Source organism: Orbicella faveolata, unplaced genomic scaffold (genome assembly GCF_042242905.1).
Source record: "Orbicella faveolata isolate gen_17 unplaced genomic scaffold, um_ofav_v1 contig_4, whole genome shotgun sequence".
Classification (NCBI taxonomy): domain Eukaryota; kingdom Metazoa; phylum Cnidaria; class Anthozoa; order Scleractinia; family Merulinidae; genus Orbicella; species Orbicella faveolata.
In genome coordinates this window covers 6,097,525-6,113,161 of record NW_028301569.1, presented here as the reverse complement: position 1 = coordinate 6,113,161, position 15,637 = coordinate 6,097,525, and the positions used below count along the sequence as shown (strand labels likewise).

General features: G+C 37.9%; 2 protein-coding genes across 2 annotated transcripts; both read left to right on the top strand.

Moving 5' to 3' along the window:
* Positions 1-1,956: 1,956 nt before the first annotated feature.
* LOC149101247 (histamine H2 receptor-like) lies at positions 1,957-4,550 on the top strand. The gene has a single exon (XM_089276288.1). It carries the CDS (start codon positions 2,408-2,410, stop codon positions 3,347-3,349), a length of 942 nt encoding a protein of 313 aa, XP_089132414.1. The 5' UTR covers positions 1,957-2,407; the 3' UTR covers positions 3,350-4,550.
* A 3,225-nt stretch (positions 4,551-7,775) lies between these two features.
* On the top strand, positions 7,776-14,515 carry LOC149101246 (beta-1 adrenergic receptor-like). The gene is made up of 2 exons (XM_089276479.1): positions 7,776-8,527; positions 14,033-14,515. The coding sequence occupies exons 1-2, from the start codon at positions 7,776-7,778 to the stop codon at positions 14,397-14,399; spliced, it is 1,119 nt and encodes a 372-aa protein (XP_089132605.1). The 3' UTR covers positions 14,400-14,515.
* The last annotated feature ends 1,122 nt before the right edge of the window (positions 14,516-15,637 follow it).

The following is a 15,637-nucleotide window of genomic DNA, read 5'->3' as shown; positions in this document are numbered from 1 at the left end:
ACAAGTAAAATTCTCAAAAAATGGTCCACAGGGACAAAAATGTCTTTAAGTTTCTCTTGATAGATTGCTTTTGTGGTTGTTGGGATTGATAGTCGTCATTTTGAAAAAGTTTGACAATAAGAATAGACCAGAAATGAATCATATTAGTCTTTGAGGTTAAACAAGAGGCAAAATTACTCGCGTATATTTGCTCTCAGTTTGATTTCACAGTTTGTCCCAAATTTTTTTGATCGATATTCTGTCTTGTGTTCATTTTAAAGCATTAATTATTTTGTAGATAAGCAAAGAATAAAATATTCTTTGATTCTAGTAATACTTTAGTCTCATTATATTTCACGTGAAATGTGTACTACTTGGTTCAGTGCTGCATTTCTAGTTCCGTCAAATCGACATTTACAGAAATGGAACAATATCTAATGACACTATGACAGAGTACAGATCAAGCTAGGATTGACCACTTGTGTCAAAAATAAAAATATAACTTAAATTAACGTATGCCTATAAATCTTATCGTTCATGTGTTGGAAAATAAATTTTGACACCATTCGCCATTAGGCCGAGAGACTCTCAAAATGCATGCACTCGCCAGGTGTAATTTCACGTGCTCAGAAAAGGTCTCTTCCCCCTTCCCCCTCCCCCCCCCCCCCCTCCTACAAAAAAATTCTGCAATGATGCAAAAACCATACGTTTTTATGGTATCTCGTAATCACGGACGCCCAGCTTGCGTGTCAAGCTTTCTTGTTCTATTCCATTAACGTGTCGGCTCCTTAGGATCACAGATCGATTTTACTGTTTTATCCTCGTTTTTATCACCAACTTTTGACACTCCTTGGGAAAATTTCCACATTTCCTGAGGTTTAACTGAAAAAAAGCTAAACGAACAGGTGGCACTGCCGAGTTTGCATACATCCCTTGAATCGAGACATTGGAGTAAACTGCTTGTCGGCATAATCTGCACTACAACAGACCAGCAGTATCACTTCATACAAGTTTAACAGTTATGTAAGTTATCACTTCCAGGAAGCCATATTTCATAAGTTGTGTACTAAAAAAACAAACAAAAAAAAAAAACAGGTAAAGAAACACTGATAAGTTTACGTTGAAAGATATTCTTGCCAAAATGGAAAATAAAAAAATGGTTGTTATCAATAGTTAACAGTTAAATGATTTCTCTATAATGAAAATCGTATCTGCCAAACGGGCAGTGATAATGATTTGTACTCGCCCAATGCTTTTCACATTCCCACTGGCGAGTGGGCGAGCACTGATTTCCAACACTGCCATTCTCTTCAAGTGGCGTTATGAAATGAGGTTCTTTATAACCTGAGATTTTCCTTGCGCTAATCACTGCCATCAATCAAGCTAAACCCAAAGTTCTGATTAGACAATGTCATTCATAATCGAAAAACTGCATCTCATTGATAATTAGGCAATTTTCTTCATGAGCCCAAGATTGGTGAGCTTATTCATGAATCATAAAAGAAGAATATTTTTCACCCGAAAGTGAGTGCAAGAGGTGGTTAAAATGTTTTTCGCACGCATAACAAAATACTATTTCTGCCTTAAAGACATGTACTTGTATGGCAAAAAAACTGAAAATTATAGATAATTTCCTTTTTCCACTTGCGGCCATTATATTTTCATTCACGATGTTTCCTTTTTAAACATATAGGGCGAGAAAAGGAGAACGATTTTGGTTGGCTGGTATTTCCTTGATTAGAATTGTGCTTTGTGCTTACAATATTTCCCTTGCTGGCCTGTTGAGGTGTTGAAGTAGAACAAGTCTACTTTGCCGAAGAAAATTTCAAGGTTCATTTCAGTACAAAAAGTGGAACAAACTAGTAAACGCGAATAAGCCATTTACTGTCATATTGGGCTGTATTAGAGCCACTATTTTTCAAAAGTTTCAAAATGGAGGCGAAAAAACTCATAATATCCTTGAATAAAACATGTCGTAAAATTGCTACTTAAGTCATTCCGGACTGAATACAAATGGCATCTGAATATATGGATGGCACTTCGTACCGTGTGTAGGAAAGAATCGTGAAGTGCCGTCTATAGAATGAGATTGCGGAGCGAACTATGATTGGTTAAATTCGTCTCTACTTACTGAGAAAAAAAAGCAACGCCACTTAAAAGTCAATTCCGCAACAGAGATTTTACGTACGTAATAGCATGTTAAAAGAATCGTTTTAATTGAAAGGAGGCGTTTTATAGAATCGTTAACGATCGTCCGTCAAACGTTCTTCCGACAACTATTTGTTTGCTGTCATCTTAATGGTGTTCACTCTAAAACTCTGAATCAAGATGCACGTAAAGGAAATGTCTCACCTGCTAGTGTACAACACGTTATAAAAGTCCTTTGAACATAACCACGCTTACCATAACCAAGAGCCAGTGAACAAGAATGGCGAACTTCACTGTAACCGAAAACACCACAATCGAGCTGAACGTTAACGAAGCAAGCAAATCGTCAATACTAACAGGAATAGGAGTATTTCTTTCAACCTTAAACATTTTGCTGTCCATCACTGCATCCCTGGGCAATACTCTAATTCTTGTTGCTCTTCATAAAGAGACTGCCCTTCATCCTCCAACGAAACTTTTGTTGCAATGTCTGACGATCACTGATCTTTGTGTTGGCGTTATTACGCAGCCACTCTACGCCGTTTTCCTTTTGTCTCCTGTAACAACTGGAATGAACTGGCAACTTATTTACTACATCGGTAAACTATGGACCGCTTTAAGCTTTGTTTTGTGTCAGATATCGATCTTTACACCCAGCGCAATAAGCGTGGATAGACTCCTAGCCCTGTTATCTGGACTGAGATACAGACAAGTTGTAACATTACCACGAGCTCGTGCAGTTATCACGTGCTTTTGGTTGATTGGGATTTCAGTTGGATCGATATATTTTTTAAATGCTAGTATTGCTTTTACTGTAGGCTTTGCGCTTACATTATTTTCTGTTATAACCTCCGTCTTCTCCTACTCTACGATTTTTGTCAAGCTTCGACAACATCGGTTTCCAGTGTACCCATTAACACAAGGACAACCCAAGGGAAAAGCAGGCTCTCTGAATATAGTACGATACAAGAAGTCAGTTTCTAGCGCAATATGGGTACAGGTGTCATTAATCATATGTTATGTTCCAATTTCAGTTGTGGTGATGCTCGGGACATCTAACCAAACAACTGCTAGCCAAATTGAAATTGCTCGACACATTGCAATAACGTTTGTCTACCTAAATTCGACTCTAAACCCGATTCTTTACTGCTGGAGGATCAGAAGTGTGCGAAAAGCAGCCAAGGACATGATCAAACAATTAAACTGCTGTAAATCAGCGTAGATCTGGTGGGGCAGTGAAGTAGATTCGGTGAAAAACGGTCTCGAAAATTTTGGTTCTGATGATTAGTACAGACAGAGCTCTCACGGTCTTTCTGAGTGCCTTAATTTTAAGATAGAGATGGACTTACTACAAATTATCATTGATCTCTTTCATGAATCATAAAATAAAAAATCTTGTTCATGCAAGATTGGGCTTAAGAGATCGTTATTTTACTTGTATTTTTGTTTTACTATGATTATGATTTTGATTATTGTTAACATATTTCGCAACCACTCTTTGTATTTTCCTTTTCTCTTTTGTACAACTGGAATGAACAGGAAAGTTAGTTACTTTTAGTATTATTTCTTAAGTTTAGTCGGCGGCGTGATCAGAAAAATTTACGTTGGTCTCAGGAAAGCCATTGGTCTCAGACAAAGCAAGTCAGCTCCAATAAAGACAAAATCTGGCGAAATCATGAAGGAAAACCCAAACAGATGGACAGATGGGTAGACCACTACTCCGACCCTTGTGCCAGAGAGAACCAAGGGTCCCAAGCTGAACCCACTATTGTCCTATCTTGACAAGACCCCAACCAGGGAAGATCGAAAGATAGCTATCGACAGACTCCCCTCAGTAAATTCGCGATGTAAGGACGCCATCCCTGTAAAAGTCATCAAGTGTGGCAATACAACACTGTTGAATCCGCTTTGGGAGGAAGGTGCCGTGCCAAAGGACATGTGACACTCAGCCATTGTTACTCTGCACAAAAACGAGGGCGATCAAGGCATATGTAACAAATACTGGGTAATCTTTTATTTGTAGTCATCCTCGGGGAGCTGTTTGCCCAAAAAGTGCTCGTAGACTTCAAACGTTGGCAGAAACGGTACACCCAGAATCTCAGTGTGGATTTAGGTCTAACAGACATTGATCCACCATGGACATGATCTTTGTCCTGCGGCAACTACAAGATAAGTGCAGGGATCAGCGACAACCTCTTTACCTGGCATTTATAGACCTCACTAAGGCGTTTGACTTGATAAGCAGAGACGCTCTCTTTAAATCTCTTCCTCTGGTTGCTCGCCTAAGCTGCACAGCATCTTAAACCCCTCAGTTTCGTGATGCTATGATGGAAACGGTACAGTATGATAGCAGCACCTCTGTGAAGCATTTAACATTAAAAGTGGCGTGAAGCTGTGTGTTAATTGGGACACCCCTGATTGTCATCTCTTTTGCTCTCCTTCTCAGGCACGCTTTCAAGGCATCAAGAAAAGGTATCTACATCCAAACCAGATCTGATGGCAAGTTGTGTAATCTCTTCCCCACGAGACAGAGATTTTGCCCTATTTCTGCTCGGTAAGAGTCGAGAGGGAACCTCTGCTCCGAACCGTTTGATTTCCTGTCGTGCAAGCTTGAATTACGTTAGCATGTCGCAAGTCTCGTGCCGTTGTCATTCAAAATGTTTGAACGCAGTCAAATTTCAAATTATTTTCGACAATTGACTTTAATTGCGTCTTTTCCATCGCTTATTTGTTAGAGAAAATTTCGTTAAGTTCTAAGAAGTACTGTGCGACAAAAGAAAAAGACGAATTAAACCAAATTTGGTTTCGTTCGAGACCACGCTGTCCAGCGCGTGCTTCGCAAAATGTAAGTTAGTTGCAGATAGATAAACAAACTGCTTTGGAATAATTAAAAACTTCAGTTCAATAAGCTACCTATTAACCCTCGCATCATGCTGCTTTGACAATGAATAGCTTTGTATGATGAATTCATGTTCAGCAAACGCAAAGTGAAGCCTTGTCGAGCCAGAATCGAGCAAAGATGAATCACACTACATTCAACACTATACCCTTTGGTTGTGGTTTTCCTGTTTTTCTTGTAAATCCCGCAAACATTTCTCCTGATCTTCATGCTGTATTAATCGTCAGAATCGTCGGTCGTGAACTCTCTCACCTCTCCTCTCACCACTGTACTCAACATCCTGGTGATGGTTGCAGTGAAAACCAAACCACAGCTTCGCACCAAAGCCAACATAGCACTCGCCTGTTTATCCACAACTGCCCATGTAGTTGGACTAGTTCTTAAACCACTACATATTGTACGCGAAAGTTCACTTCTCAGGGCGAAAACTTGTTTTGTACCATAACCGACCTATCAAATACTTTCTCATTAATATGTTTACTGGCTTCATTCCATCACATGGTGTTGATGACCGCCGAACGTTATGTTGCGATTAGCCTCTTCCCTTAATTATCACTGAAAGGGGACAAAGGATTAACAGAACAACAGATCATTTAGAGAATTATCTTTTGGTGTCTTAAAACTATTACATACGTTGTTGTTAACTTGTTATACTGAGTATACATTTTTGTTACCACTCTGAACTGTTAATTGTGTTGAAACGTTAAAATTATTAAAATGTAAAAAAACCCTATGTATGAGCATTAACCGAGCATTTTAGTGACTCTTTTTTGGGGGAAGCCGAGCATTTTAGTCGAAAAAATGAAGCATTAAGGTGGAGCATTTCAGTAGGGAATTAAAAGCATAATGTACAAAGGCCTAATACCCCGGCTATAACTGGGGATTCAGAGAGATAATAATTCACCAGTTTTCAAAACAGCGCGCGGTGCGAAAAATATTTGAAGGATAACAAACACAATATCCTCGATTTGCCGTAAAAATATGCTGTTTTCATACTGGGCTCTGTAAATTTCTGCGAAACATTTCGACGAATATCCAAATTTGGGGAAGCGCACAGACCTAAAACTTGGAGAAGTATCTTATTTAGTTATCTTCTGTTACATCACAATTTCTTAGCTTTTTCCGCTGGATGGTTTTCGATTTATTTTTTTTATTGCGTCACAGTGAAAACTATCTGTACAAAATGTAGCAAACTGATTGGTTGCTATACGTAGCAAAAAGTTGTGATTGCTTCAGGGAAATCACATCACTGTCACACCTGAATCAAGAGTCGCTTGTCCGGAAAAGAGAAATTACAGGGAAAGCAGAATTGAACTGCGAAGTCTACTGATCTTATACAAGACGCTGGAAAAATCAAGTCAGTTTTTGTCATAGAACACCACCGTGAGCCGAAAAAACCTGGACGTTACCTTGAAAAAAGTTGAAAAATCCGCTCGGAATTGCGGTTGTGATCAACATTGACATAGGCGTTGGAAGCCATTCGATTCGAGCGTTAAATGAATGGAGAGTTAGTGACGTTGGAAATTTCTGTCCTCTGTGGTTGGAAATTATCAAGTGCATTTGATATAGTGTCGGTGACAATTGTTAGCTGCGATACAGACGGCCGAGAGCTGTAGTGTGCTATAATTCGCTCGCTCCTGTGCCCTGAAACTGACTGGAACATTCGCGCTGGAAAGCTAGGTTTGGTGTTTTATGTGATGTTTCTTTCCTGACACCAATCTGAGTAAAGAATTATTTTGAGACTGAGAAAAGTTGCACTTTTTAATTACATTAATCTCATAAACATTTTGCTTATTGGGTTTGTTAAATTCGAGGCAAAACAATGCCTTCTTTCCTTGAACTAATTTCAAGACCAATTTTGTGTTTCGTTTAGTCTCGTTCGACTGCCGACGGAGACTGTGCTCGAGTATTTTTTCCGAGCAATTTTTTAAAAGAGCCGGAAAAGTCCTTTTTTTCTTATTACTTCTTCTCGTACCTGTTCACAGCCTCGACAAGACTTTTCTCTACCTGATCCTTCGCCCAGGCACGTAAAATATTATCTTAAGGCCTAAAACCTTCCGCCATTTAAAAAAAAAAAACAGAGGAAAAATGATATTATATTGACGTTATCTATGCGTCTGTCCTCTGATAGATCGTAGGTGAGAACCAATCAAAATGCGAGAATCATTCGACTCATTATATAAAGGAAAAAAGCTGGTGGTTGTGAGTATTTTTTCAACTTAGAAACTGGGAAAGATTATCTTTCATGCAAACCCAAGCGCAGAAATTATCATTCAACCACGTACTAGTCGGAGAGGTTTATTTGTAAGTGTACAATTGTTTTCACAGCTGGTATTTTCGCATAGACCTCAATTGTTTTCACTCGTTTGAAACTAATCAGTGTAGTACATGGAATTCAAATAGGCCAAACAGTGTTTATCATGCCCGACTAATATGTTCCGCTTTCCCTTGCCACTTCAAAAAAAAATTATTAATTAGTCTTCAGAAGTCATTACTTTTCATAATTTTTTCCACTTCAATTTACATATAAATCAATCCTAAGTAGGGTTACTTACCGGCCCACAAGGTAAATAGTCATTAAGTGATTAATATTCCAAATCAAGGGAAATGATACAATTTGGAGCACTGTAAATTGTCTACAAACCGTTCAATAAACGATTGATCATGAACTCATCTAAGTGGCAAACTGCAAAAGGCAAGCAAACAATCTCAAAGTGAAGAAGCCTTCACGAGTCAGAATCGAGCAAAGATGAATGACACCACATCCAACACCACCTTATCTAGTTGTGGTTTCTCCTCTTTTCCTCTAAATCCTGCGAATATTTCGCATGATGTACGCGCTGTGTTCACGGTTACAATCACCGTGAACACTCTCACCTGTCCTCTCATCATTTTGCTCAACGTCCTGGTGATGGTGTCAGTGAAAACCAAACGACAGCTTCGTTCCAAATCCAACATAGCACTCGCTTGTTTATCCACAACTGACCTTGTTGTTGGAATAGTTCTTCAACCTCTTCATATTGCCAGGGAGAGTTTGCTTCTCAAAGGTGAACACAACATGTTTTGTACTATAACTGAGGTGTCAAAAGCTGTCACGTTGGAATGTTTACTGGCTTCATTCCATCATTTGGTTTTGATGAGCGCAGAGCGTTTTGTTGCGATTAAACACCCCTTCACATACGAGAGCAAGGTCACCGAAGGTCGCATCATCATAGCCTCTGCTCTGGCCTGGGTTACAGCCATCATAATTCCCACCAATAACTTCTTGAACGCAACAAAATTATCTAAGACCATACTAGCAGTTTCTAAAATTTTTCTTTTAATTCTTCCCGTTTACTTTAACGTCTCTGTATACAAGGAAGTCCGTCGCAACGAAAAACAAATTGCTGCCAACCAAGTTTCTTCAGAAGCCAAGGAAAAGATACTCAGAAACAAAAAAGCTTTTTACACCACTGTCATTGTAGCTCTGGTTATTTTACTATGTTATGTCCCGTTGAATATATGTCTAGTAAGTAAGTAAGTAAGTAAGTAAGTAAGTAAGTAAGTAAGTAAAGACTTTATTTAAAGAGGGTAGCACTAAAACAGTATAAAAATACTAACAAACCAGTGGCCCTCTAAAAATTATGTACAATACGGATGTTAAAACTATGGCATAATTATGAGATAATATAACGAATAAAAATACAATAGATAAGAGATAAAATCAATTTAAAATACAAAAAGTATAACTAAATCACAGAATAAAATGATTTAAAAGCTGCTGTTCTTCAAAAATTTTTTTTTCCAAAGAGAGTTCCTAAAAGAATTAAGCGACGCTATTTTCCGCATTGATAGCGGTAAGCTGTTCCAGGCTTGACAGGCAGTCACAGTAAATGTTCTTCCTCCTTCAGTTTTACGTTTGATAACAGGGCGAGCAATATTGAAGTTGGCATACCTAGTCTGCCGTGAATGAGTGTCGCTAGTAAGCTTAAGTAAACTTTTAAGATAGGTTGGTACATGCCCCTGTAAACGCTTGTATATAATACAGCATTTAGTTAGTTTAGCCTGTTCGAAAAATGGTATCCAGTTTAGTTTATTGAACAGTTTGACGGAGGAGGCTTGACAATCGGCGTCTAGAATAACTCTAGCAGCCCTCTTCTGCAACTTTAGAACACGTTTAAGGCAATGTTTATCACAGCTCGTGCAAACCACATTTACATAATCAATTACTGGTCTTATCATAGTGTTATAGAAAATAAGTCGATGTTTTAGGGGTAGACAATATTTAATTCTCTTTAAAATACCTATCCGCTGCGAGAGCTTTTTACTCAATTTCTCCACATGAGGGATAAATGTTAGTTCTTGATCGATTTCTAGTCCCAAAAGCTTTGCACAACGAACATTCTCCAGTTGTTTTCCATTAACAACTACAGCAAGGTCATGGTTAATTCTGGTAGAAAGTCGCTTGCCAGTAATGGTAAGCACTTTTGTCTTGCTCTCATTGAGAGGAAGTTTATTAGCTGTTGCCCATTGGTCGACCTCAGAAATTGCTGTAGTCAGTGAACTTTGTAAAACACCAACGTTGAAAATGCTAGGTAGAAGATTGTACTCACCAAGTTTGAAGAATGTTTATTGGCTAAAAGACGCTCAGTTAATTTTCTTAATTTTACATACATTTGTCTGTAAATTTGGCTGGGTAGACGCGGTTCGCGGGAAAAAAAACATTCTTCAAACTTGGTGAGTACAATCTTCTACCTAGCATTTTCAACGTCGCGATTCACAAATTGCGTAAAATTCTATTTTAAGAAAAGTTATTTGCCATCGGATTCCCAGTCAAACACTGTAATTTCTCACCGCTTTGCCCACCCGTCAAGATGGCGTCGAAAACTGCGATTAGACCTATTTCAAAATAATGCAAATGTACAGTCACCGTGCAAAAAACTGTTACCCGTTGCGATTTAACCTTCCTGAAGGAGCATTGTTGCATGATTGCAGTAAAAATCGTGTTTTTTTTTTCTGTGCTAAAAGGCGTATAAAATAATTTTGTTCCCTCGGCAGTTAAGACAAATATCTCACAGCTGTTTGACGGAAAATAACCGGAATAACAAGAAAAATGATACACTCATTATATTTTATTCCAGTTGAGTTTATTTTCATTTTATCTAAAACTTGAATGTTTATATTTGTAAAATAAGTAACTTACTGATAATGTTAATGCGGAAAACTCCAGGTATAGCAGACGAGGGTTAAGAAATAATTTTCGGTGTAACTGCAGATGTAATTAGTATTCTGTCAAAACTCACCGGACACTCAAAAGTCTTTTAAGCAAAGCTTTTCGAACTACTACTTGAATACCATTTACCTTTGAATTACAGCTCAGTGCAAACTACTGTTTGAGTTTTATTGCTAAGCGGTACACTCAAAAACTGCGAAAACTTTAATTTTAAAATTAAAGACAGAAAAAAAAGCTAATGCTGGAATTAAGCCCGAGAAAAGACAATTTACCACCAGTTTTTTTGCAAGCTGTTAGAATGACTGCAAAAATGGCTCCAACCTAAACGACAAACATCTCTGTCGAAAGTAAGCAATATTATTGAACATAATATCAAACAAGTTGTGTAAATCGGATGAAAGCAAAACTTCAAAAGGAACAAAGTTTTTTCATTTTCAAATGTTTTAATTTTGTTGTCCTTGTTTAATTCGTATGACATGGGATCTTTTTATATTTATTCGGGGTACACAACAAAATAGATAGCCTGTGACACAGCCGCCCTCCCAGAAAGAAGAAATCAGAGAGAGAAAAAAAAAAATCAAAAAAGGACAAATAAATAGCCAAGCATCTCACTTGAGAAGGATGTAAAAAGTGTCAGTTTTTAACCCCATAATTCAGTATCTATTGCTCTATCGTGCACAAAAAAAATAATTTTACTGAACAAAAGTTGTTACAGTTGTAAATTTATTATCTTGGAGCAGCATAAGAGAAGACACGAATCTATTTCTACACCCTAGAACACAAAAATGAATATTTTCAATCTGAGTTTGTAATTTTACCTCGAGTTTTGTTTCCCTTGCAGGTTCGAAAATTCAGGATTCCACGGTTATTTTCTTTAGCTTTTTAACCACGACAATTACATTTAATCTTGACAGCACAAAAGTAACTATTTTAAAATCAAAGTCGGTAAAACCCTATCCTTGAACAGTAAGGGGAAAAGCAGCACACACACACACAAAATTATAAATATATATATAATATAAAAATGTGATGGAAAACTTTGTTAGCTGTCGCGCTTTAACCTAATTGAAGAAACATGATTGCTACATGATTGCGGTTAAAACTGTGTTCATTTTCTACGCTAAAAGGCGTAAAAAATACATTTTTTACTCAAAATCTCAAAGCTGTTTGACCAAAAATAACCAGAATTAAAAAACTTACACTTATATTGTATTTTATTTCAATTGATTCCATTTCCAACACAGAACAGACGAGGGTTAAAAATAGTATCTCGTGTAACTGCCGATGTAACAAGTATTCTGTCAAAACTCACCGGACACTCAAAAAATCTTTTCAGTAAAGCTTTTTATGCACCAGGCTTAGCAGCCAAAGATGGCTGAAAATTGATCTTGTTCTGTTTGAAGACTGCGGGTAGGTCTACTTTTTTTTTGCCTTCCTTTTGGTTGCTTGAAAAATACAACTACCACAATTTAATTTACATACGAAATTGCAACTGATTTGAGAGCTAGGGCTATGACTCTTCTAGTAAACAAATATTTCGACAAATAAGAGGTTCCTGAAAAAAAAGCTGTGCTGTGGGTATACAATATCTAAATGGTTATGGATAAATATGGTGTACCCAAAGCATAGCTCTCTTTGGAACCCCTTATTTCACGAGATATTGGTATGCTAGAAGAGCTATGACCCGGGCAACAGAATTCAAGATGAGTCACAAGCCTCCTGGAAAATAATTCCTAACCAGCTCTTGTACAAACATGGTGGTCTTGCCTACCTAACAAAATGTAACTTTGCAACAAGTACACTGGAACTCGATGATACGCTTCCCACATTTTATTAAAAAAAATGTTAGATCATTGGTGCGAGTTCAAAATCTCAACGGGCATCGATTCCTAAAAGCGAAATAGTGTGGAATAACAGGAAAATTCTTGTAGGAAAAAAAAACCTGTTTTTTCTTATCAAAATTTGTATGACGCCGGCATTACCAAGATAAGCGACATATTAAACCAAAATCAGGATTTTTTGAAGTGGTATGAACTTGAAATAAAATTCGATTTGAAGGTTCCTTTCACTATAGACTATGGCCTGGTTAACGCAATCCCAAAAAATTGGAAAGCTTATCTTAAAAACCTATTCAGAACGTCACACACGATACCACTGTCAACACCCTAAGATCCAGTTCTATTTACTCCTCTCTTTAAACACCATCTTCGTTCCTCCCACTGTCGTAACCAAAATTCTACGCCACGGATTTACAGAAAATATCATCCAGAAGGTTTATCTTATGCCATTTGCAGTCACAAATGAAGGAAAAATAATAATGTTTTAGTATAAAGTTATTCATAACGTGCTTCAAACCCGCGCTACACTTTATCGAGACGGCATTTCAGAAAGCCCTTTAGTGCAACTTATGCAACGCAGAAGAACAAACGTTGCATCACCTGCTAATAAACTGCACACTATAGCTAACAGTCGATTTCTGGATTCTGTTTCAAGACTGGTGGTACCAAAAAATAAATGAAACAATAACGTTATCCATAAGCCATATACTCTACGGCTGGCATGATAGGACAAAGCATTGGGAAGTCCTAAATTATTGTCTCCTGATGGCCAAACATTGCATTTTCTGGACAAGCCTTCGCGGAGATGTTTTAGATTTTCAAAATTTTCTATCGTTCATTCCCGGAAAACTTGAAAAATTTGAAGAGATTGCGACTGCAAAAAAAGCACTTCCGAAATTTTATCGCACGTGGGCTTTTTTACTTTAATTTTATATGCTGCTGATGTTTATGATTAATTAATATTTAATTCCGTATTTATTATTTAACTGTAATCTTGTACATATAGGGGATATAGTGTATTGTTATTAGTGTAAGTATGTAGTATTTTAAGTAATGTATTTTATTGTACTGTCGAAAAATAAAAAAAAAATAAAAAAAGAAGAGCTATGTCCCTCTCAAGTCATTTGAAATTTAGCAGAAATAAAATGTGAATTCGCTTGAACGTTTAAAGCATACTTCTGAAAATAATGACCAAAAAGGTCTTTATCATTCCAAAAAAGAAAATTCGAATTTTCGGTCCTAACATTGGATATTTCTTGTAACTGCCGATGTAATTAGTATTCTGCCAAAACTCACCGGACACTCGAGAAAAAGTCTTTTCAGAAAAGCTTTTTTATGGGCCAGGCTAAGCCGCTAAAGATGGCTTAAAATTGATCTTGTTCTCTTTGAAAACTGCGCCTCGCTTAAGGGGGTACACACTAGAAATAGCGGTCACTTTAATTCTAAAATTAAAGGCACAAAGATTTATTAATATGCTAAAACATAAAACTTATGCGAGAAGATAAAATTTTACGACCAGTTTCTTGCAAGCTGTTAAGATGGCTGCAGCAGAAAAGAAAACACACACCAGGAAAAGTGAGCAACATTATTGAACATCATTATTAAACAAGTTCCGTATATGGGATGAACGCAAAACTTCAAAGGTAACACAATTTTAAAATGCAATGAAATGCAACTAAACAGCATTATTTCCTAAATGGAAAACATTGGCACTGTTAATGGCTAGATGACAGAAAGAAAAATTCAGATCACTAAATCTTAGGAAACGGTGCTTATCATTCTCCTTATTTACTTCAATGTCTCTGTATACAAGGAAGTCCGCCGCAACGAGAAACAAATTGCTACTAATCAGGTTTCTTTAGAAGTGAAGGAGAAGTTGCTCCAGGAAAGGAAAGCTTTATACACGACTGTTATTGTACTGCTAGTTATTTTACTGCGTTATATTCCATCAAATACCTGTGCTGTTATAATGATCTCTTTTAAGGAAACAATCCCTCCCAATATAAGACTTACTTCTTTTTATCTTTTTACTTTATTGCCAGTTCTGAATTCGTTGTTTAACCTGTTGATTTACGCTGTTAGAATAAGATATTTTCGCGTAGCTTTCATTCAGTTGCTGTCGAGGAAAACCGTTGTACAAGCCGAGGAACTTGAAAGGAAAATCTTTGGAACGAGACAGATTGGAGTCATAGCTAATGTTGAACAAGCACAAAGTGGGACTAGCCGGAAAGATACACGACAAGGAAATGACTCATTGGACAACGAACATGAAACTACTGAGCGGGCGGACCCGCAAGACACTTATGAAGAAATAACTCTCTAGGCAGGGTGCCCCGGCTAATCGGGCTACTTAGTTAGGATGGTTAAAACATAGCCCGCCTTTACATGCGACTGACCTTAGCGGGATAATCAATGCACTATCTTTTGAGCTGCCGCTAAGCAAAACAAACAAGATGGCGGACCAAAGAAACGTCTCGGCGGCAAGCTTAATTTTATTTTATGACTCAATTCACTAGCGGCCGCTTTTCATTGACTAAGGCTATTACTTTGCATTATACATGCATGTATTAAGCGAAGTGACCAGAGGCAGGTAACGTCAAAAGCTGCCTTGAAATGTAACGCTACTTTCGCGGCCTTCACACCTCGGCTAGCCGGGTAAGTCGGCATGCACCATTTACAAGGCAAAAAGATAGCCCCCCTAGAAGGTTGCAAGATGCAAATAGAAAAGGTGCCCCTGGAAGGCAGGTTACCCTGTCTAGCATGTAAACACTAAAATGCGTTTTCTAAAGAAGCATATGAAAAGTTGTCTCTCCCAGGGTTGTTCGGTTAGCCGGGGTACCGCCCCTCCCTTCATTTCCTTAAGGGAGACATGCACGAGACATGTCAAAAATAGTTGTGCTAACCCTCAGACGTACAAGGTCCTTATGGGGGGGGGGTGGGTGGCATTCACCCCCCCCCCACCTATAAGGTTTTCTTCGAAGTTTTGAAAAGACAATTTACCCTAGGGGGCTGAAACTTTCAGCAGCTGTTCCTTCATTTTCTGCGGAAATTTTGATATGTCAATTGTGTGTGCATCATTTTTGACGTTGCCATGGCAACCATCAAATTTCATGTAGGTCTGGCCAAAAATCAACTTTTTCGAGATAATTCTGTAGCTTTTCTCCAGTTTTCTTCACCAAATTGCAGTAATTCATGGCTATGTACATTTCATGAGCATTCTCTCTTGATTTTGTGTTAATTTCCGATTTTTCTTGACTTTTTAAGAAAATAGTGAAATCCAAGATGGCGGGTCAAATGACGTCATAACCAACAAAAATGGTATCATCTTGTAGAGCAAGCTCAGGGCGATCTAATCAGAGCAATTGTATTTCGCTGTGCTTTATCAGTACGAAAATCCAGAGGGGTTTTCCATCCACCCCCCCCCCCCCCCCCCAGCCGCGTGTATCACGGTAGGGGTATGAGTTAGCTTGTACGTCCAAGGAATAATTCACCGTAAGGTGCTTTATAACAAATCAGCAGTTGCTTTGTTCCCCTCCTAAAGTGGGGCAGTCCTTTGAGATA